The sequence below is a fragment of the Pagrus major genome, chromosome 15 (genome assembly GCF_040436345.1).
Source record: "Pagrus major chromosome 15, Pma_NU_1.0".
NCBI classification, from domain to species: domain Eukaryota; kingdom Metazoa; phylum Chordata; class Actinopteri; order Spariformes; family Sparidae; genus Pagrus; species Pagrus major.
Genome location: NC_133229.1, coordinates 2,303,353 through 2,327,617, shown reverse-complemented (window position 1 = coordinate 2,327,617; position 24,265 = coordinate 2,303,353). Strand labels below are relative to the sequence as shown.

Genomic DNA, 24,265 nt, shown 5'->3' with positions numbered 1-24,265 from the left:
AGTTGACAGTGACATTTTACTGTGTTTTTTTTTTTTTATTCATGTAGAGAGGGATTCTACTGAAGCAGTTCTATGTCAGTGGTGGCATCATTCTCTAGGGAACTTGTTGAACCCCCCTTATTATTCCTCAGGCAAACAAACAATAAAATGTGTTTTCACATGTACCACTTACGAAACTTCGCCTTTCCGGTTGATATGCACTGGCCAGTGATTGTGGTGATTATAGTCCAGTGCAGCGAGGAGGATCCTTGCTTTATACACCGGAGGAGAGAAGGCAAATCGCTTGCCAGCAAACATCAGAACATGGTTTTAAAAGAACTCCAGATCTGATGTTGTACTGTATTGCAAAGAAAAAAAATCACGATTCACTGACTGTTGCACAACCCAGTCATATAAGGGCATCATTTTGATAATATTGCTGTAACATTTCTATTTCCACATTCACCTATCGTAAATACTAAAAACTGACACATACTCTAGTAGACAAGATAACAGTGTTTAGTCTTACTGAAAGGTCAGAAACTTCTCAACATCCTTCAGCAAGAGCCTGTTGAGAATAATCTGTGAGTGCCTCATGTGCTGCAGAACCAGATATCATGTAGTCTTTCTCGTAACTTGCCACATCCAGAGGTGGATGTTGATATCTGTCAAAGGCCCATTCATGTACGCCTGTGACATAGTGAAGCACCCCTCACCACATACCCTTAAAAATAAAATGACATTTGTAGTCAAAATAATAATGCTGTGTGACGCACATGCTCATCCACCACCAATAGGAGTAGCTAGCTTAGCTATCAATTGCTGTAGTAGAACACATTTCAGTGTCCTGAATTTGATCTGGCGTTGATTGTTTCATAACATGCAGTTCATGTTAGCAAGAAAGCTAACCTGGCTTAACTGCCGTAACAAGATGACAACAACCACAATATGAAATTATTTACACACACAACTATTTGTCATGCTTTGTTGTGATTTTATCTTAACTGTCCAACAGGGAGAAACCCACATCTGCGTCGTTTTGGAGCTTCAAAACAGAGCAAACCTCCCTCGAATGCACCGCCTATGTTTACTTTACTTTTCACCTGACCTCAGTCCAATTCCCGTTTGGCCAGACTGGCTCCAGTGTGTGGTGGGGTATACTCCCATAGCAAAGAGCAAGGTGTAGTGCTGTTGAATGCAGCCTGGACCCAACTCCTCCCCCCAACAAGTTCCTTAATCAGGGCCAAGCTATAAGGCACCTGTGTGCCATTGTTCCGCCTCTGCCTCCTGCTCTGTCTTTGCTGTGGCGGCCATGTGAGGAATCCCTGTTTGCCCCTTACCAGACCATTTTCTGTTTGTCTGGTGCATGAGTGGTGAGAAGGCTTAGTTTTAAAATGTATTTTAACATGCAGTGAGCCGAGCTAATTTTAATTCAAAATAACACTGCTGTTTTGCCCACAGTTGTGCCTTTTTAGTTTTTTTTTTTTTTTTTTTTTTTTACTTTACTTTGTTTGCTACCTTGTTTATTTGATTACTTGTTTTTTCTGGCCATTTGTTTAGTTATTTTCCTAAGCAGAGTGCCATATTGTTGGGAGGCTAGGCACCTGTGGTGAGGTCCCTTCACTTTTTGTATGTGAGTAAACACATGGGTATACACTATTGGCTGCACCATTTGCTGTGCTGCACTGAAGGGGAGTAGTGGTAGCACCCCTGGACACTGCCTCTATGTAGTCTGCCGCTCCACATATGGCCTCGGCTTAGTTTTCCTTTTTCTTTTTTTTTTTTTCTTTTTATAAACATGGCACAAAAAGTAAGGAAATTTGTTTATTTCTTTAACAATGCTTCTTGGCAATAAATTTTATACCATTGGAAAGCCTGTTTTATTTCCCCCTTTTTTTTTCTTTTTTTTTTTTTTAAATGGTGCCACATTTATAAGGAACATGCATTTGTGGGATGAACAGCAGAGCTCAGTATGTGGGTTGCGCCCATGAAAAATTAGCCAAATCTTCTCTGCCAAACAGCTTATTCTGCTATTGACTCTTGTTTGGTGGATTGGATGATTGAAGTCTGAAGAAACAAGACATATGGGCAATTTAACAAACAGGAACCTCAGTGTGTGAGTGGGTGTGGAAGAACCATAAACAGCCACAACAGCCTGGCTCCTCCTCCTCATGCTGGTCACCAGCCTGACCACACACTGCTGTGGGATGGCATCCCATTCTTCAACCAGCATTTGTTGCAAGTCAGCCAACGTGGTTGTGTTGGTCACTCTGGCACAAACAGCGCGCCCAAGCTGATCTCACAAGTGTTCAATGGGGTTGAGGTCAGGACTGCTGGCAGGCCATTCCATCCTCTCCACTCCCAAATTCTGGAGGTAGTCTCTGAGAAACCAGCTCTGTGTGACCAGGCTGGTGACCAGCATGAGGAGGAGGTGCCAGGCTGTTGTGGCTGTGTATGGTTCTTCCACACGCTACTGAGGCTCCTGTTTAGATTAATAAATTGTTAAATTGCCAATATGTCTTGTTTCTAAAATGGCACAAAATACATACCAAACACAAATTTCCTTACTGTTTTATGTTTAGTTGTGGTTGCTTTTTTGAATTTGAAGGACACTGATTTTTTATTTATTTTTTTTTTGTATTGAGGCCTTTTTTAAAAAGATGTAATAAAATAATTTCATACACTTTACTGATTTTTAAGAGTTTTTCCTTTGCTCATTAACCCTTTCTCCCCTCAGCAGTTCCAACCTTTGTCTATTTAACTTGATTATTTTGATTATTGTTTAAAATAAAACCTTTTTAATTTGCTTTAAAACTAGCGTCACTACTCATTCAGTAACGAGCCTGTGTCCTTTTTTCTATTTCCCTAAACAAATCGCAGAGGTTCAAATATTTCTTGGTTGAAAGTCCCCAGGTGGGGTTTGGCTTCCCCTGAATTTCCCCCCTTTGTGCCCCTCGCCACAATCATATTACTTTACCTTTTCTTGGGTTTACAAGCAGTCTGTGTTGTGTGGTGTTGATGCCGGTCGCTTGTTAGCAGACTCAATTTGAGTTTTTGCAACGCTCTGTTGCTAGCTGAGAAATGCACTCGGAAGCGAGCATTCCCTCCACGCACAGAGGAGAGGGCCAGACTGTTTGGCAACCAATTAATTAAATGAGATTATCAAGATTAGATCAAATAAAGCATAGAAAAATTGTAGGACAGTCAAGTCAGTTGTTTCCAGAATTATCTTATACTGTCCACATATGACCAAGTATGATTCAAGTATTTGCATAGTTTGTGTGTAAAATCATTGCATTGAACACTTCTGTGTTGCCTGGTGCACAGAACACACTGGAGACAGCGCTGTCTTACACACACAGCTTTCTCCAGTCACCTCACCCAGTACATCCTCACCACCTGCACAGATGGTATAAATTATGATTTTTAAAAAAGCCTGCAAATAAAGTAACAGCTCTCACATGTTTCACTCTGTCTTCATGAGTCCTAGTCATAATGCAGACACCAGAATAAAATCAAAATGTTCTTTACATGATATCCCAGTGTGATGGATACTAATTGACAAGATCATTTTGGCAAGGTGGCAATCAATTATTCTGATTGCTATAAACATATTAATGTTGCGGTGACACTTGTGCGTAATGATGCAAAATGGATGCACTGGCATTACTCGAGGACCACGCAAATGGACCACGAAGATTTACTGGCCAACGGTGATGACTGGCTATTAAGCTGATTTAGATTCCCTAGAGCTGTGGTCTTGGAACTATGTGCTGAACTGGGTCTAGTATTAGACAGGCCAAAGAGATGTAACCACGCCATCCTGGTACAATTACAAGTACTGACTACTCTGGTTTTTCTGACCAGCTCCCACCAGCAGGAATTAGCCGACAGGTATGTTTGATATCATTCACACAATTTCACCTTTCTGTTTAAAGCCCACGGTAAAACGGTATCACAGCCAGCCCTTAGCGCAATACTGGAGGTGACACAGGTAACCCCCTCAGGCGCTGGCTCCTCACCCCATTCCCAGACCCCCAGAATGCAGAGGAAATGCATTATAATGGTGCCCATGCTCGTGTGCACTTAGTTGTGGGGGCAGACTGTTGTACCACCCTGCCAAAGTGTTTAAAATAATCAGGGTGTGTGGTGTTCTACACAACATGGCACAGAGGCTTGGCCTTCAAGAAGTCTTTTAACAGGGAGTGAGGATATGTGAGAATGTGATGCGGTGTTTGAAAAGAAAGCAATTAAGGTACATTTTTTCACAAGATCTTTTAATGTTGCTGATATTTTACACATTGCATTCAATAAGTTGGATGTCACTTCTGTTAACTCTCAGCTTATTTGCTATTCCATTGACTGCACTTATTGTGTCCTTTCATGTTTGCAGGACAGAACCCGGCCACTTGACGCACCATGTGCATGGGGTGCATTGGTGCTGGGGAGAGCCGGGCCCTCAGCTACTGCCCCCTTGCTGGGACTCTCCTCTCTGGAGACATGCTCACCACCCTCCACTCCTGATTCTGAAGGGACTAAAGGAGACAACATATCACTGTCACATTTCTAAATTGTTTTACACAGCCATATAATTGAAATAAAATATACTTACCGGGTTCATCTGTGTCAGCCACATGGTATATGGTTGAATGTGGGTGTGTATAGGGCAGGATATGAGGCTGATCAAAGTGGACTGTGATTTATAAAGGGAACATGGACTGCAGTTTTGCGTGGGCACAGTTTTATAAAAAAAAAATACAAAGTTCTAAAGTTTTATTTGGTGCACACCATTTTCCACTTTTGGGCGCACATACACTTTTAGGTTGGATCCTACACAATGTTTTATAAATGAGACCCCAGGACTTTGATATTTTTTTCCAGGTCGGGTGAGAAATACTAAGAATAAGGCTTTTGAACGAGTTATAATCGATTTTAGTTTCACGATTGATTAAAAGGCTTGAGTCAAATATGGATGCAACTCCACCTCCTCGGCCAGTGTCTCGAGGAATGTGAGTATTGATATGACTGGGGGGAGTGGATTTATTAAGGCTGACATATTCATCATCACACAGCCAGGCTTCAGTAAGACAGAATAAGTCAAGAATAGGCCCGACATTTTTTAACTGACTTGAGTACACCCAGTCCAACTATTATGTGTTGTGATACGCATACAGTTACAAAAGACAGTAGTGCCAAACTCGCCATACAGTCAAATTGGGCAAACAATTAGTTTCTGACCACTAGTTAGTTTCTGTATGATATCGGTCTTTAACACATGAGCACACACAACTCAAGCGCACTGGCAACCATAGTTTAAGCTTGTAAAAAGTGAAATATCAGTTTGTTTGGGCTTATATTATACTGTTCAGCCTTAATTTCCATGTACCATTTTAAATTATTTAATGTAGGTGTACACATGAACTAATTTCATGTTAAATTGAAAACTGACACGTATACTCACTTATATCCAATTTATATTGTGCACACACTCACAATTCCAACATGTTCAGCAACAGTGTAGCCTGTCATTACAGTAGGCTTGTAAAATGAATCCTCCACACCGCTGTTACTCTGGAAGTGGCCGCATGCAAAACAGAAGACGGCATCCTTTCACATTATATTCCAGCCAAGACTACTTGTAATCAATTTTGAGGGGTATTCAGATAAAGCTTGCTGCTTGGGACTGCAGTGTTTTCAGATAAAGCTTGCTGCTTGGGACTGGAGTGTTTTTCACCAAGATCATAATTTATCACTAGTGGCTCTGTTGTAGAGCTAACTGATGGCCCCAGCAGCAGTGGTGGCTCTGGACTGAGCTGACGACTGTGGTATCCTAACATTTACACTGTTAATTCCTAATTATAATATATTTCAATTATAAAATTACCCGGATCTTCCACTTTGTGTGGCTCATAAAGTGTGCACACGAGAGACTTCCGCTGACCAACCTGGCTAACTTCCAATTTAGCGCCCTGCTAACTTAAATTGCGATAAAATGATTTTATCTTGTGGCTCTTTTAGACTTTACAAATTTGATTGGGCCAAATGATTCAAATTATGACAATCAAACAAGTCATTTCACAGGGTTGTGCCTGTTGAGGAATGCCCATATGTTAAGTCTTGTAGGGTAGGGGTGGATCGATCCAAAAATATCGATACTACCGATACTACGTACTCCTTTTGTAGATGGATTCAAGCGTCGATTGGATCGATACAAAGGGATCTGTTTCACTTTTCTGTGTTGTGCTCATTTATTTATATTTCATCAACAAGTAGAGCTGCCTTTATACGTTCCTCCGTGTGAACATGTAAGCTTTCTCTTTGCTTTCTCTTTGAATATAGCATACAATATTCAGACATCCAAATAATACATTGAGCCCATTGGAACTTGTTATCCAAATGAATTATTTTAATGAAATTGAAAAAATAATATATATCTCAAACCTAAAGTATGAAAATGGCTGAATATAGTAACCTTTTTAAATACAGTATAAAACCTTTTTTTTGTATGTATGCACTTTCACTTTATATTAATAAACTAAATATTTTGTTATTTGCCTTTAAAAACTGTCCTGTTTTCATAATAAAAAGTATTTGTATCGGTATCAGCGATATTGGCTTTGAATTACTTGCTATTGGAACACAACCAAATTTTGTGGTATCACCCACCCCATTGTAGTGGCATAGTCATAAATTTGCCTATATACTCCGCTCACCCAGGAGGTAGAGTTGCCCTAAGGTCACACTCTGGGTCACAGTGAGCAGCTGTAGAGATAAGATGCTGCCTCCCAGACGACCAAGGTCACATTCTGTTCCTTTAGAATTTTAGTCTTCACTATATCTCATATGAGAGACACACTGGCGCCAAGATAGAACAAACTTGATATTCTCCCATCAAATGCAATGTGACTTAGGTAAGCATGTTTCCGTAGCAGGTTAAATAGCCACAGACCAGGAAGTGTGCTTCAGCAAGCATTCCATTGTGACTACATGTACTGTTGAGCTATGTTCTCCTCCACATCGAGCTTCATTAAATACTTCAAAGTGAGGCATCACGTCTCCTGATTTACTTTTGCTCTATTTATTCTAAAACATTCCCTTGCCTCCTCCCTCAAATGTATTCTTAAAGTTAAGGAAACAATTTATACATTTCTTGTGGAATAACAAACGACCCCAGTTGCGCTTATCCCTGCTGTACTTGTGACAGAGCGGGGCACCACTGTCCTAACCCTCTTTGGTATTATTGCGCAGCTCAGTTAAGATCCATGATGTTTTACTTTACAGATGATAATCTTCCCGCAAAGCTGTCATCAAAGCAAAAGGTGGCTACTTTGAAGAATATAAAATATAAATCATTTTTTGGTTGGTTTAACACTTTTTTGTATACTACATAAATCCATATGTGTTCCTTCATAGTTTGGATGTCTTCAGTATTGATCTACAATGTAGAAAGTAATAAAAGTAAAGAAAAACCATTGAATGAGAACGTGTGTCCAAACTTTTGACTGGTAGTGTATACATATGTACTCCACTAGTCTGAAGAAACTTAGGATACTAGTTGATGGTTTTTCCAACTTACCTACCCCCACTTTAAGGAGTGCAGAAAATTCAGGATCTATATAGGTTACAGAATGATAAACTCATGTTATTCAAGGAGCTTGTAGCTAAACACGATATTCCACAGAAACATTTTTTCAAATTTTTACAATTTAGAAGTTTCATTTGAGCAAAACATTACCAAAAATATTACCTTTGTTGGGACCCACAAATAAAGACGTTCATTGTGGATTTCAAAATGGACTTCCCCAGAATTCCTCAGTTTTCACACCTAGGTGCAAAGCCTGCCAAGAGACCCAGCTTTGAGCTACATCAGTCAGGGTGACAGACTCCCCCGCTGACCAGATAGTCAAAACTCCAGCTCCTTCCTTTGTTCTCGTACTCCTGGATTCTTCTGGGCCCAACAGCTGCTGGTAGCTGCCCGCTGCATTTCCAGCAGGCCCAAAGAACTTATCCTCACAAGGAGAAGGACGCAAGGTCCTGCTAGTATTCTAGCTCAGTTAGCACCAGCAGCTGTGACGCAAAGCCTACCAGCTAACTACACAATCCAAGGAACACGAAGCAAGTTAGCACCATGCTGCTATCCCTGCAAAGGAAAGGAGCGACCAGTTTCCTCCACCCGCTGTCTTTCATCAGACCTTGCACAGCAAGAAGAGCACTGTTCAACATTGGGATTACAACCTTCTCCTGCTTTGCTCATCAGCCAAGGAACTCACCAGTACCTTTCCTTCAAAGACTGGTAACATTGAACTGGGCCTAGATAGCACACAGCATAGCATGGCACGGCTAAGCACAGGACTTTTTAACTCTGGTTGATGTAATGCACATGTGTTCAAGCTATGTTTTTGTTCACTGTTTGGGTGTTATTGTGATCTCAGGTCAGGTTATTGGTAGTTTGCTTTGCTACACGGCTAATCTGACCTTGATCTGTCAAGGACTCCAAAATCCTTCAACCATTACTAGCTGTTATGGTAATTTTGTTTGTAGTTATTAAGTTAATTATTAATCAGAGTTACAAACTGACAGTTTAGTACCTTTTTATGAAACTGATTTGGTGAATTGGCTATCTGTTCTCTTCTTCAAGGGTGGTGCCCCTGAGGTGATCTAATGTAAATTGGATCTTATTATTTATCATAATTAATAATTATCCCTGATAATCATTAATTGTTATTGATAGCCAAATTTAACCCAAAATTCATTATTGATGATGCATGAAGCACTAAATCTTCATACTCTCCATTACAAAAAAAATATCTCAAGGGGCTGCACAGGAAAAAAAAAACAATATCTAGATTTTATGACCTGAGCTACAAGGTGAAAGGGGCCTGCCTATGAAAGGGCCTTTAGTGGTGTTCTGTCTCTGAGGCTCAAAACAAAGTTAGCTGGTTGGCTATCTTGAGGAAGCTAAGCTAAGAAAACAATAGTGCAAATGACATTGGCACGCCAACATTGGCCTGCAAAAAATGAACACTGCTGTCACAAATGTAACCAAGCATATTAGGTTCACCTACTTGGGTGGGAATGTTTCCCATAGGCTGTCCCTTAGGTTTGCCTAACTGGTTAAGGTGACTGGGGTGAGCATTCAGTAAGAAAATAACAGAAAAAAACACAGAAACACATAGTGAACACAGGACAGTCTGTTGCATCACCATGAGTATCCCGTTCATGCTGTGTGCTTAAGTAAGTAGCTAGAAGCTCAAATTAACAAAAACAAGGGGGACTTTTGAGGTCAGCCTGGGGCATGTTCATGCAGTAAAATAACATCAGTAAATTAAATGTCAATTCCCAATATGATGTTTGAAAAGTTCGTGTGCTCTACATGACAATATGCGTAAGCTAGGCTTGTTGACACATCTCCTGCCTGCGTTCTTCTCCAGCCGAGCACAAGACCATCTGAACCGCTGCCTGTGTGGAGCTGGCAGCCGGAAGCTGTGATCAGCTGATGGAGGAGGTGCTGTTGGAGAGGTGAGCCATCTTCCCCCGGCAGACTGATACTCTGATAGAGCCTGGACGAGAGCGATACGGGGAACATTCTGGGGATCCCGGTGTCATTTGGAAGTAGAGACGATTATAAGACACCAGGACAGCCGTTGTCAGTCGGGAAGGACGATACCTATGGACTGATTCGAATTTCTGCACCAGAGCTGACTGAGGAATATACGAGCTTTTAACGTCAGGCAGAAGGCTCTAATACTCATACAAAGAACGGAAAACATTGAGCTAGGAGCGGGGATTAATATCGAATTATGAACCGTATGTAACCGATGAAAATGTAAAACTCCAGAAGATCTGCGATATAAATAAGCATGTAGTTATTACATTGCGGCAGGTATATGGCTTCACCAGTAAATGTAAACAAACAGCTATTTAAGCTAGTTGAAGTTAGCCGTTTGGAGGTTAGCTTTCTCGTGCTAGTACCTATAGCTAACGTAAGGTAGTTGGACCAGAACGAAGGTAAACCAACGCCTGTCGTCGTGTTCAAAACCAAATTTAACCTCAGTATAATCGTCTGCAACCGTTGACAGCTTTTTGTGCTATCTCAGTTTGCAGTTATTAGCATAATTAGCCTTTCAGCTAACGTCGGCTAAATGTTATTTGTACTAGCAGCCCAGCATAATAACATCAAACTAGCACACTAAATGTACAATAAGCAACACATTTGGCAACAGTATGTGTATATTTGACATCGACTGATTAACAATGTTTTTCTGAGAGAGGTTTAACTTTCAGGATTGGGCTAAAGCTACAATAGAAGATCGAGATATCGAATATAGTCCAGTTGATTGGCTGAAAAGAGCAGGACGGGATGAAAGAAAACAACTTAATGACTTCTTAAAGATTTAATCACATTGCTGCTCCGAACCAGCGTCGTTGCAGAGCAATATGTTTAAACATTCTTAGTTGCATATTGTAGGCGGAATTTCACAGTTTTGCATTTAAACTCTTAGGTTTGTTTGACAGGAACAATAGTTAGCTGCTGTGTTTGGCTCGTTCCTCCTCTCAGAGGCAGCAGTCGGCAGTAGTGCATTAAAACAGACGACAGACTTGCTAGTCAAAGTACTGGAAGGGAGACACAAGTCAGCCAGGCGGCATGGAGTGGATTGATAAATCGATTTAAATGACCAGTAGTTTGATTTGAATATACTAAACAATACATCTAAAACTCATGCGAATTTAAAAATAAACGTTGTGCGATTATAGTTTTGTTGTGTATATTCTTACAGACTGTTTAAGGGAGAACACAGCCTTGTCAGAGTTGTATTATGTAGCTGTGTTTGAGGGCCCAGCGGTAAGCCTCTCAGCTGTGTTTTGGTTGCTAGTGGCCTCCCCTCCCCCAGTCTTGAGACTCCCGATTCCTCCCGACTGTTGGACACTGTTCGCCGGGTTTCCTCTTGGGTTTTTAAGACCGAAGAAAGGCCGTGGCCCCGAGTCGCAGTCCTCTGGACTCGGAAGCAGTTAAAAAGTGGATGTAATGGAACTTATGTTTGCCGAGTGGGAGGATGGGGAGAGGTTCTCCTTCGAAGACTCGGACCGGTTCGAGGAAGACTCTCTGTGCTCCTTCATCTCAGAGGCAGAGAGTCTCTGTCAAAACTGGAGGGGATGGAGGAAGCAGTCTGCCGGACCCAACTCCCCAACTGTCAAGATTAAAGGTTGGAGAACACTGACACAGACACACAGTTATTCATATGTTTCCATTCAACATGAATTTCCATAGTGAGTGTGAATGTCAGTCACACTCACTATACACTCACTAACAATCACCAATATTATCTGTTGCTCTAAAACCTTTTATGTAATATATCTTTTTAAAAATATACTGTTGGTTAGTTTAATGTACACGTAAACTGGAGTGATAAATTATAGAAACATACTTGTTAGTTCAGTGACATTCTAAACACTGTAGCTGTCACTGATATTATTCAGTTAAGTAAAAGCGAGTCCAGCAGCCTGTCAGCTCCACTTGCTCTGCATATACCAGGACTAACATATAAGTCATTGAACTTTGTTGGATTTAGCAAAAACATAGTGGCAGTTTCTCACAAGTTGGTCAGCAAACTGCTACTTCAGTCATCTCAAAGCCTTTCTGAAGACTGCTTGTATGGTGTATATAAATCATTATATGGACTGTAATGTGATGGATGTTTCCTGGGAATGTGGAGCTCACTGGCTACAGAACCCACAGCCTGGGTCCAGAGAAGAGCCTACCCTAGATTTCTCTGGGGTTACTCTCCAGAGACTCCTCCATGTTCCTGTTTACTAAAGCCATCAAGCAGAAAGCCATGTGCTACAGGAACAACAGTCAGTGCTAGTGAATGACACCAGTTGCCTTCACATGCAGCACTTTACTTTCAGAGTAAGAGTTTAGCCAGCCTTAAACGTGTCAGTGAGAGCAAACTGATTTACTCTGAATTTCATTTAATGTATTTGACAGATTGGCTTCAACTTCTCATAATTTGTCCCAAAGATAAAGACGTGTCTTGTTAATTCTTCTCTTATCTGTGCTGTATGTCTTTGCTCGCCCACATGATTTTTAGTGGTTCTCAAAATGTGTCACAAATGGCTTGCCTTCAGTCGTTTCATAACGTTAATGAAAAAGTTTCTTTAAAATATAATGGAACAGTATTCTATTAATGTGCCAAGTGAAGCAGCTCCAGAAGTGGAACCCAAGTGGTAAAAAGGCTAATAATTATATCCAATATTTTAGAATATGTTTTGCATTGATCTAATGCTCTGTACATTTCTGTAGGTTAACAACTGTTATTGCAATAAATCTGTGTGGTAAAACGTTCCAGATCACCTGCAGTTCTGACTTTGCCCACTGCACCATTATTCTTTCACCTCATCTAACAGATCACTGTGGCTACTTTCTGTTTTAACCTTCTTCCCTGCGATATTTAAAACTCACCCCTGACAGATGCCCTTATCCTTATCCTTATCTTCCTGTTTACACAAAGGAGGGCTGTAAGTTGCCAACCTCTGTGGCAGATAAGGATGTACTTTAAATTTTCTGTTTTTGAGATGGCCATGTGTGTAAAAGTGTCAGGTTTGAGAAGATGGAAACGCTGTCTGTTGTAAACACTGCTTTATCCTACACAGGCTGCAGTAATAAAGGCAGATTTGATTGTTCTAAAGCATCACAGCTCTCCTTCTTAATCAAAGCCTTAAAGGGTAATTACAATATTTTAAAAGTGAGGCCCTGTATTTACATGTTTTGGTGTGTAAATAAATTATACTTACCAAAAGCTTTAGAATCAATCCAGTAGATTGCCTCTGCTGGCAGCCATGACATGGCTGCAATGTAATCCTTTGGTACAACTCCAACTGTCAAAGTTGCGTCCACTAAAAGTGCTTGTTTTTTCACTGAAAGGCTGAGGTTGTTATTTTATGTGTCTGACAATATTACAGAATCAGTTCCTTTTTGTTGAATAATAAGATCCTTTTTATAAAGAGAAACACAAGTCTTCCTTAAGGAGCAGTCTTGCTCTGAAATCATGCAACATTAGTTGTTGCCTCATCTAGATTGTCAAAATCGGTCAGCCATGATTTTGTGAATAAATTGTTGCTTGCAGTTTCTCTAGGTAAACTCAAAACTTCCCTCTCCAGCTCTGACCCACCTTTCCGCTGTCGTCTTCATACAACAACTCAGCTTATGAGATGTCAGAGTGAAACTTCTTCTTGAACGATGTAAACATGTAAATATAGGGCCCAAGTTTAAAAATACCAGAATTTCCTTTTAACTTGAGAATAAAACTTTAAGGCAGCTCAGCTCAGGCTTTTCCACTGCCTACCAAGTGGAAATTTTCACCAATATATGCACAATACACAGAAAAGAAAAGGGGAGACAGGTAAACATTCACAATGTCTTATTTATCACCTTATAAACCTGTTTCCATCAGGTTGTAACATGTGATCTGACTGTATCCCGATATCTGATCTTGATCAGAAAAAACATCAATGCAGGTGGAAATGCACACAGCAAGCATTGTGGTCTGAATGTGATGGGCTAGGACTTCAGCCTATTACTAAGGCTGATGTCCTAGTAGCCTATAGACGCTGTCTGATGCATGTATTCCCTGTCACATGACCCTCGCTTTCCATGACGTTGCAGGTACTCTATCAAGAAGATCACTTTCCTTGACCTGAAATCTCCTGTCCCTGTTAACAAATGTGCTAGCTACAATCACCACTTGGGATGTGAAAATGAGAACATTTGTTAATCTCAGTCAATCAAGGTGTAAAAGTAAAGACTTGTCATTATCAAGATAATGTATCCAGATACTAATCCCATCACTACCGAAGAAGAATGATTGCTGCAGTGCAGTAGCTAATGGGGATCCTAATAAACTAAACTAAACCAGGTGGATGGGCCATTAAGTTGTGGTTTCTAACATGTTAACAGTAGCCTGCTTACACATTTTGCAGACACGAGTCAATCTTGTATTCCCATTGGAGAGTCGTGTTTGTGTCCACCTGATGAATTTAAGTTCAGTAGCTTTGTTTTTAGCTCTGATTTGGTCTCAACCAACGTGTGACAAAAATATTAAGCTCTTTGGCTTCTAAATGATTCACTGTGTTTAGCAGCTAGTAGCTAACATTGTTAGCAACAGTGGTTTTGTCAGAGTAAAAGCTGCCTGCTGCTGCTAGGAGAAGGGTTGATAATGGCAGAGACTGAATCATACAGTCAGACCAATGGTCTAAAAGAAATGTTTGTGGGTTTGCCCTTTCCATTACATGTAATCATTTGATTCAGTGTTACACAACAATATTAGTGAAGTTTGGAGTTCTTGTGTCCCTTCCGATATGTGTCAGCCGCAAGCCAGCAACTTACAAGAATAACTATGTTTCTCTGTTTTTCTTCTCAGTGAGTTCCATCAGTCACAAATGCACACACAAAGTCAACAAAGCCAAATCGAACTTAAGTTTGATCTTCTCAACAGCCAGAGATATAAAAAAAGACAAGAGAATAGTCCCTCCATATGATATGTTTTTAATTCTTATGAAGTATAAGGAGCATAACATGCACAACATAACAGGGACAGGTGTGTGCAAAACATGTTGACCATCTGCCGAGCAGCTGAAAAAACACTTGGGGGAGGGGAATGGTAACAAGTATGTTATGGGCAGGTACATGATGTGGGTTTTCATCCAGTGAAATGCATTGCATGTTAAAGTAAAGGTTAAAATTAATTGCTCACCGATAAAATTGGTTAACTTCTTGTGTAATAATGTAATATATTTGTGTAACGATTTTCATGTTCACTACTTTTTCAGTTCCAAATTTTGAATCAGTATAGTTTAAGATAGTATGAGGTCATCATACATTATATTATTATTATTATTATTATTGTTATTATTTAGGAAATATAGCCCAGTAATGGATTTTTGAGGCCTATATTGATATTTGAAAGCTGTATCAAAACAGAGCAGTCATTTAAAAGAAAACTAAATAAATAAATAATTTAAATTAAAATACAGTATGTGTGTAGTGGGCACTACATTCTCTTTACAATCTTTGATCCATTCTTTTCAGACTTTCTAGTTATTTGCAGAGTAAAGCTTCTTCAAGAGTCTAAATTACAATGTCCTAGAATGTCTGTATTTGTATACATGACCAGAAAATATATGAGTGATTGGCATTAGTCTGACCACATTCAATACGTTTGCATGCACACACACACTTAAGTCAAGGTACGGTCATAGGCCATTTAATTGGACTACTGCCATTGTCCCAGTATACAAGCACCAGGAGAGAATCAGTTTATTGACGGAAGTATGTCTGACTTCACCACGGTAGGTGGCGATATGCACCGTTTCAGCTAGTTGCTACTGGACCTTCATCAGGTTGACCTATTACGTCACATACCAAACAAGTTAAGAAGCAGCAAATGGGCTGCACCGCAAATGGTGAAAACATGGATAAAAATGTATTTCTTGCTCTAGCACTTGCCTTGTTGATACCTTCGTCGCCGTCTTCTTCTTTTGTTTTTCCCGGCTTCTTGCTATGGAACTATGATTTCCGGGTCAATGCCCAGCGCGGGGAATGTGGTACATGTGCAGAAGGCTGAGGCCAGTTCAGGTCCGACTAAGGCGTATACATGAAATAGTAAATTGACTTCCAACTGCATTATCTGGGTGTGTTAGTACAACAATATTTAATATGATTTCAGTTGGACTAACATGTTTACATGGACTTTAAAAGTGTGGTTTAAATAAACAGTTGGGAAACTGCAGCAATGCTGGAGACAGTCACTACGTTTACTATACTTAAATTGCCCCCCGGGAACAAATAAAGTTTTTTGAATTGAATTGAATTTACATGATGTTAGAAAAAGTCTATTAATCTTGCCTATACACTATTGTGTTACTATTTATGTGAGGTGTAACAAAAAAAATTCTTCCATCCGAATTCCCTCCATCTTTTAGAGCTAGTTGAAGACTGCTAGGCATTTCACATAGAATGCCAATCACTCTCTTTTAATTTTCATTTCCTGTTCTCATTTCACTTTTACATAGAGCGAGTTTCTTCCATTTAATTTTCTGTAAACTCCTATACACTTTAGAAACAATCTCTGAGGGAGTTTGACAAATGTCTTAGTTTGTAAATATCTGAACAGGTCCCCATTTTCTAAATAAAAAAAACTGATTGTATTGATTGCTTAAAATGTCGAGTGAAGTGAGTGAACCAATCACAAGCCTCCGCTGATTATGCATTGTCTCTACTTATGTCCAGTTCAGCATCCAATGCTTTTTTAATGTTCCTCTTAATGTATTAAATGTGTGTTTCTGTGAGTAGATCTCACAAGAAAACATTACCTGTCTTGCATCGAGACGTCTTCTGCTGTGTGCACGCACATCTGGCCTCCTATCTTTTTCTTCCATTGAGTTTATTATGGTGGTTTGCATCCATAAGTATTGCATTGCCCCCATCTGCTCTACTGTCTCTTGCTCCATCTATTCCGGTATTGCCATGGCATGTGTGAAAAGGCACCAGACAGAAATGTTCCTGAATGTAGCTGCATGTGTGAGTAGTGTAAAATCACCAACAGGCTGCCTAAAAGGTTATCCCAGTAATTTACTGGGAACTGTGTGTGGGATGGATGGATGGATGGAAGGATAGATAGATAGATAGATAGATAGATAGATAGGCACAGTCAGCAAAACTGCCACACTTATTCAGTGAGCTACTTGTTGCAGTAATTGTTCCAGCTCCACAAGAGAAACAGATAATCCTTCTTATCTTTTCATGTATTTAAATTCACAGAACACTATTAAGATGCATCAGTCAAACGTAATCAAATGAGGATGGCTTTTTAGAGTGACCAATACCTAACCTGTTTGTAACAGCTGAGGATCCAGTGTGTATAACAGCAGAGGCTTGTAAATAGTGAGGAGAATACTCCACCCGGCGCACCATAGGTGTATGTCAGTGTACTAATGGAGTGCAGTGGAGAGAAATGGACAGAGGGAGGAAATGAGAAAGGCAGTGAGACAACAAGTGACCCAATGAAAACACTGAATCAGTCCTTAGCTCTTCACCAGCTAGCTACAAAGGAACAGCTGTTGAAGCGGCTTCCCTCTGTGCTTGCAACTGATTGGTGGACAGCTTGCTGTCATTCACCTGCCACAGCCAATGATAGGCTGGCAGCATGAACTCTGTTACTACCCAGCCACCCCCTTCTCTCTGTAGCTCTTTACTGTTACAGTCGCACTGTCACAGTTTCTTACTATATACTAATACTGTAATATATGCAAAACATGCAGATGTTAATAGCACACTTTACTCATTTTAGATGGATGATTTTGTAGTAATTAAGACATCTGGTAAATAAATCAGTCAGGCTGCAGTTTTACAATATTACTTACATTTCAAAAGACCATGACATAATGTAATCCTAAAGATTTAGTAGTTTACCTTGCATTCTGTGTATTTGAAACTTTTTTCTGCCATCAGTGGAAAAAGAGTAGTTAGTAGAAAGATGAGCAATAATGAAACAGTAATAGTATTATTAATGACATGAGAAGTAGTAAAAGTCAGTGGTAGTTTTAGTTTTGAAAAATATGCATCATTTAAAAAATGCTATTTTGCAAGAAAGTCAATAATTGTTGCAGACTTTTATTTTTTAATTACTTACTGTACATTTTTACTACTTCAGCAATACAAGTATGTAACACTGATTCTAGTGAGGCTGAAACAGCCTCTGCAGCATCATCAGTAATACTGGACCTGTGACATAAAAACTCAAAAAACACAAGGTCACAGAGTATAAAAAGTTTAACTACCTAATGACATCATATTATCACCGTAAAGTGAAAAACTTAAATAAGAACACATACACAAATTGTTTTGAAATGCGACACTTGCTAAATGTTCTGGTGAAAGACAAGCCATTAGTTTTGCTTGGGACTCACTAAAGTTTGTACTCCTAAAGCTCTTGGAAAAGTGCATCAAGAGAATGCCAGTCTGGACTGTCTTTCAGACTGAGCTCTCTCCGACTTAACACAGAATTCTCCTCCTGAATGTCACACTCAGACTTTTCCTCATCCTTGGTTGTTTTGTCACTCAGCCTTCCGCTACTACACTCTTATCACCAAAACATAAAGTTTAAAGTCTTGGCTTTTTAACCTACATTAATTATTGAAAATATATGTTGAGCTTCTTCCCAGTTTGGTGACACTTCTTACAGGAATCCATGGGGGTCAGTTAATGCCTGAAGTAGTTAGCAAGACGTGATGTGAAAAAATGTGTATTTATCAGCCAGTATATTGATAAGGGAATTTTTTACTCCCTTATATCTGTATCGGCCCCATAAATCAGGTATCAGTAGGGCTCTAGTTTTTAACACACAGCACACTGGCCTAAGGTTTATCTTTTGATAACAATCTCAAATGTTATGCCCTTGATGTTGTGTAAATTTTCCCCTGTAGTATCAAACATGGTGTTGAATATCAATATTTTTCAAGGTATCGTGTCAAAGTTGGAAATTCCAGTACGGTGACAACACTACTGTATATTAGTAATGAATAGTCAACCAGTTCAAAGACAATATTAACATTCAGTAGAACTAGGACTAATGATGCATGAATTAGTTTCTAGACAAGTTCAGAACTTTAATGAGAGCAGTCTCATTACAGTGTTGAAAACACAAAGAAGAAAGACTAGATTTGCTTGGATACACTCTAATCATTTCTTAATTCACACAGGATCAAATACTAAGCAGCAAATGCTACAATATTTTCATGAAGCAGATTTGTGCTTCAGCTACTTTTGTATTCTGTAATAGAATAAAAGGCCAAGTCTGTGACAGTGAATGCACATAATGGTTAAATGTTTATATTTACCTTGGTTCACTTTTGGTGTCCTTGTTCTTAGCAGGATGTCTATTTCTGCATAAGTACATTGAGAGCAGCAGAAAACTGGAGTCAAATTGCTTGCATGTGTTCACATACTAGGCCAATAAAGCTGATTCTGATTTCCACCACCTGGTTTTCAACTTTTCTTTGCTTTTTGTCACACAATGGCTTAGCTCACTGAATTACACCCACATAAGATTTGAGTGATGATAGTCTGCTCGTCTTGACGGGGTTCCCATGGCTTGTAACCACGAGCCTCTGAGTTTTTACCCCAAGGATGGCATTATATGAACGGAGTGCTTTCCTCCATATATGGTAAACAGAAGCACAAGCAGTGGCTTGGAAATGAGGTCTGTAATCTGAGACCTATCACTTTTTTTGCTCTCAGTGGCAAACTGCTCTCAATAAGACTTCTGTCATTGTGCTTATGCTGCCCTTTCTTCAGAAGACACACACACAAACACACACACTGCTTTGATTCCTCCATTGGTCACAGTTTTTGAATCATCAAAAATATATAAATGAACAAATGATATGTGTGTAGCTGTACTCATGGCCCTGAGAGTTTGCTAGGCTCATTACACCCCACTCTTGTGAATTTTTGGATAAAAAGAAAACCATACTGATGAGTTTGCTGTTCTTTGGGCCTTGCCAGTATGAGACTAGTTCATCATAGCCCAATGTCTGATAATGATAAAATGGGTGGAAAAAATTGATCACTTGGTGAAATCCATCATTGATAAAGTTATGCTCACAGGCTTTCATAGAAGTTTTGTTGCAGTTTGTGCTTTTGATCACTTCCCCAGCCATCATTTCAAGGTGGGGATTGGTGTAGAAACTTTCAAACTTGATTTGCCATTTTAATGTTTCCAATCACATTCAACCAAGGCTGGTCCAAGACGAAGGACTGTGAGCGTCGTTAAAATTGAATGGACGTTTTTCTGAGAGGTCTTCGGACCCAATCTGAAACAGAAATGTGGAAAACCTTTTGTGCATATTAATAAAAACATTTTCATTTTTCTAATCTGGTTTCAAGAAATGCACATTGTTATTGTACTCAAACTTTGTCGCAGTCTGCTTGGTAGATTTTAATATTACTTTCTTAGGAGAGGTTCAGCTGCTGGATGTATCATTTTTGCTGACCTCCAGTGGTTTGACTTCTCACCTTGATACAGTTATGTAAAAATCCTGGAATCCTTGGTAAATAACCTACTCAAATAATAAAACATAACTACTAGAGCTCCAGTCTGATTAATTGCCAGTAACAAAAGGTGTTCCACAAGGTTCAGTTTCAGGTCCTGTCCTCTTTCACCACCTACATTAATGACATTGGGCCCTATTTAAACAAACTTTGGTGCATGGTCTAAAGCACGTGACGCAACTGTGGTTAGGTGGTGTCCAACTCCCGTTTGCTAGTTAAACAGTGGATGATCTGGGCGCAGAGTAAGGCACACGGTGCAAAGGGGGCAAATACTCTGAATTAGTCATCGGTGTGTTTTGAGCAAAACATACATTAAACCAATCAGAGTCATCTCCCATTCTCTTTAATAGCCAGGTGTGCCAGGGCCTGGAGCATTGCAATTAAACAGTGGCACTCATCTTTACTGAGGGACAGGGTTTGTGGCTGCTGGACCTTCTGCCTCTGATGTTTTACAATCATCTGTGCCATTAACAACTCTCTTTGACTGCATATGAAAAAATACACTGATATTCAACTGAGAAGGAGGAGTGCTGCTGTGCATTCCTCTGTGTGTAATAATGATTTGCGGATCTTGGTCTGTGGATCAAGCAGGACGGGTCATAAAAATTATAATTTTAAACAATAGCGGCTAGGATACAGGTGGATGAAAGTCTTTAATGAGGAAAATATTACTGACATTACCTGCAGTGATCCTCCTGCAGCAGAAACAATGTGCATCTTTCCTAAAGGGAACAGTGGATAAACTTCACTATTTAAAACTCGCCAACAGGATCAGTTAATATTTCATGTTACATAATGTTCTGTGTTATTCTACACATCAAAAGGTCACACACTGTAAAGATTCATACAGTAAAATAGTTGGCCATGAATTACTGCTCTCCAGATAAATCTTGAGATTCTTTCTAAAAATATGTATTTCAGAAAATAAAAGTTGAATTCTGTTTCCTCTATTACAGTGACATTACTGCATGCATGGAAACATTATCAAGGACTGAAAGTAGCCTCTCTAATCATAAAATCTGTGTAAACACATTTTGAACCAGCCTGTGTGGTGCATGTTAATCAAAAATAATGCACCCTTTAAATAGCAGCAAACACACTACGCCATTGACTTTAGACCAGCTCTGTGGTGCAGTCACTTTCTGCTGCCTCAAAATAGCAATGCGTCATCAAAGCACCTGACCACACCTCACCAACACGCCCAGAAGTGCACTGGTGGGCACAAGTACATTTGCTATTTACACATATTGGGCGCTGGACGTGAAATGACAACTGCACTGGTCCTAAACTAGTAAAGATACTTGCACTGCGCTGTGCGCCACCTTGCACCAGATCTAAGATAGAGCCTATATTTCTCTTTATCTTTATGCTGATGACACTTGTGTATTGTATCACTGATTCTGTACAACAAGCCACGGAAAACCTGCAACTTTCCTTTAATCCTCTACGAGATGCTCTGATTAATCTTAAACTAGTACTAAATGCAGGTAAAACAAAATTCATGCGAGATGTTTACTGTAGTAATTTGCATATATCCACTACAAATGGATCAAACATTGAGTTACTGAATATAAATACCTTGGCATCTGGCTTGATGAGAAATTCACATTCAAACAACATATAGACAACAGTGTTTCCCACAAAATCAGACTTTAATTGTGGCGGTGGCTGTCCAGCTGGGGTGCCATAGGGCGTGAGCCGGCTAACTTCCGGTTTTGCGGCCAGCTAACTTGAATGGGTATAAAATGTAATCGGACGGCTCTTCTAGACTCTCCAAATTTTATTGGGCTGAATTTCCCATATATTACTGGTGATAGTTACGGTACTAACCATTATATATTGTATGATAACTTGGGTTGGTCTTTACTCACAGAGGGGCATAATGATCATTGGTACTTATTTATCTATAAAGCGCTTGTTGGAAAGCTACCACCATACCAATCAATAATACTGGATTTGAACTTTGAAACTTGGCAAACTCGCACAGGTGACTGGCTTATGGCAAAGGTCCCCCAGGCACGACCTGAATGTGGAAAGTCAGTCTTTGCCTTTAGTGCCCCCAAACTCTTGGAATGATCTTCAACACAATAGTCTACTAACCTATAATCAATTTAAAACTGTGATCAGAAAATGCTCTCTTGTAACTGTTTTAACTGATCTTCATTTGTATTCTTTTCTCTTTTTTTTATTCTTGTTTGTAACTCGACATCATTCTAACCGAGTGCAACCTAAATGGTTCTTCGATTTTAAATAAATGACATTTTGAATGAAAGTGTACTCCAGGTGTGTCAGTTCAAGCTGACATCTGTAGGACTAGCTTGAATGCTTTAAAGTTTCTGTCTCTGCCATGGTCCACATCTCTGTTGTATCTTTTGTTGTTTTTAATTTAAAAGAGGAGGAAGACGTTACAGCTTGCCTTTAGCATTTAAATAGTTTCAAATGGCATGTGATACGCATGCACAGAATAGTATCCACAAGTGGTAAACCATCCTCGTGAGGGAGCATTTGTTTCAGAGGTGAAACAGGCTCCACAGAGGGCTGAGAAACACTGCTCTTCACCCTACTGTTGAGTTACTCTTTAATACTTTATGTCAGGTAGTTGTGGTCATTCAGCCTGCAGCTCTCAGTAATGTGATACTAGAGTAAGGGAACAAAAATGCACACACTATCTAAAGTCTTTCTTCTCCATTCCCACTCACTGAGCTAATCTTCCTCTCTTTTGTGGTCTTCCCCAGATGGCCAGGTGATTCCTCTGGTGGAGTTGTCAGCAAAGCAGGTAGCCTTCCATATCCCATTTGAGGTTGTGGAGAAGGTTTACCCCCCTGTACCAGAACAGCTCCAGCTCCGCATTGCCTACTGGAGCTTTCCCGAGAATGAGGAGGACATCAGGTGAGAACACTGATAACCTGGAATTCTTTTCTTCACCTTTCAGGGATGGAGGTGTTGGTAATCCTGTCAGCCACTGACAGTTGAAGACACAAGTGCAATCTGCTGATGTCCTGCCAGCTGTGAGATTGTTTCCCCATAAGAGAGTAGGAGTATAATAATAAGAGAAGAAAGCTCTTTTAAAACTTTAAGTCTCCTGTGATAATCAATGGGAAAAAAAAAGTCTGCACACTGACTCCAAACCACAAACGTTATATTATTATAGTTGTTATAGTTGCCAACTATACTGCTCTGTAGTCAGTCTGCATTTATTTTCCTGTATCAAGATATGGTTTAAAAAAAAAAAAAGTTGATCTTAGTCATAGTTGCAGTTGATTTATGTGATTGTTGAGGCCAATACCAGCAAACCACATGGTGAAAGAACTTGAGATTTTGGAAATGTGCTGTTCATTTTGTCAGTGGGAAACCCCTTATGCAATGGAATTACTTGAGCTGATTTCCCTACTGTTGGGATCTTAGCAGTAATAAATGTTAAATTAGATATGTATGTGTAGCACAGATGGAGATTAAAGGGACACTAAGACACAAGAGGTAAGGATCCAGGCATCGCTGTTCAGTGCTATCATTTCTCTTAATAAGTCACATTTTTAGCTTTAATTTGTAACATTTGCAAGTGTCAATATGTAACTAAAACACATGAAATTAATTAAAATCTCTAACCCCAGCTTTTAAGTGTTTTCACTTGCAGCCTAATTAATGTTGACAGCAGCCAAAACATAATTTTGCCCCTTGTGAAGTCACTTAAATCATGAATATTTACTAGTGACAACTGGGGATGTCAGCACAAACTAAAACTGAGGAGCCTGTTGCGAGTATTTTTTAGGTGTCTGAGCTTCTCAAAATGTTTTGCCAAACTGCATTTTCACTGCAGAAAGTACCCCTAAATGCAGGCGGGGTCAATAATGGCCAGGCTTTGGAGTTAACCCCTTTTTACTTTTCTAGTGGTTGGGAAACAACAGAGGAGACTGATCTTGATGCTTGATCAGCTGCTGCCTTTATTAACTGACACACTGTGACCTATTCTCTACATTACTGCCCAATTGGCAACATATACAAACTGCTAACCTTGATTTCCTTCTTTCCTTCTTTTCAGCTGCTCTCTCTCTCTCTCTCTCTCTCTCTCTCAAACATGGTCCCTATGCACAACACACATGTTGTGTGTTCTTTCTTCTCAGTTTGTGGTTGCTTATTATAACAAGGAAACAAACTTTGAGAAAAGCTACAGGCAGCAAG

At 39.7% G+C, this 24,265-nt stretch overlaps 1 protein-coding gene across 2 annotated transcripts in view; it reads left to right on the top strand.

Moving 5' to 3' along the window:
* The first annotated feature begins 9,540 nt into the window (after nucleotides 1-9,540).
* The window catches only part of zswim8 (zinc finger, SWIM-type containing 8), a 42,951-nt gene continuing 28,226 nt past the window's right edge, over nucleotides 9,541-24,265 (top strand). For both annotated transcript variants that reach the window (XM_073481580.1, XM_073481579.1), the window contains exons 1-2: nucleotides 9,541-11,183; nucleotides 22,822-22,975. In XM_073481580.1, coding sequence (XP_073337681.1) covers nucleotides 11,006-11,183; nucleotides 22,822-22,975 — 332 coding nt within the window. In that variant the 5' untranslated portion in view covers nucleotides 9,541-11,005. The remainder of the gene's footprint in view (nucleotides 11,184-22,821; nucleotides 22,976-24,265) is intronic.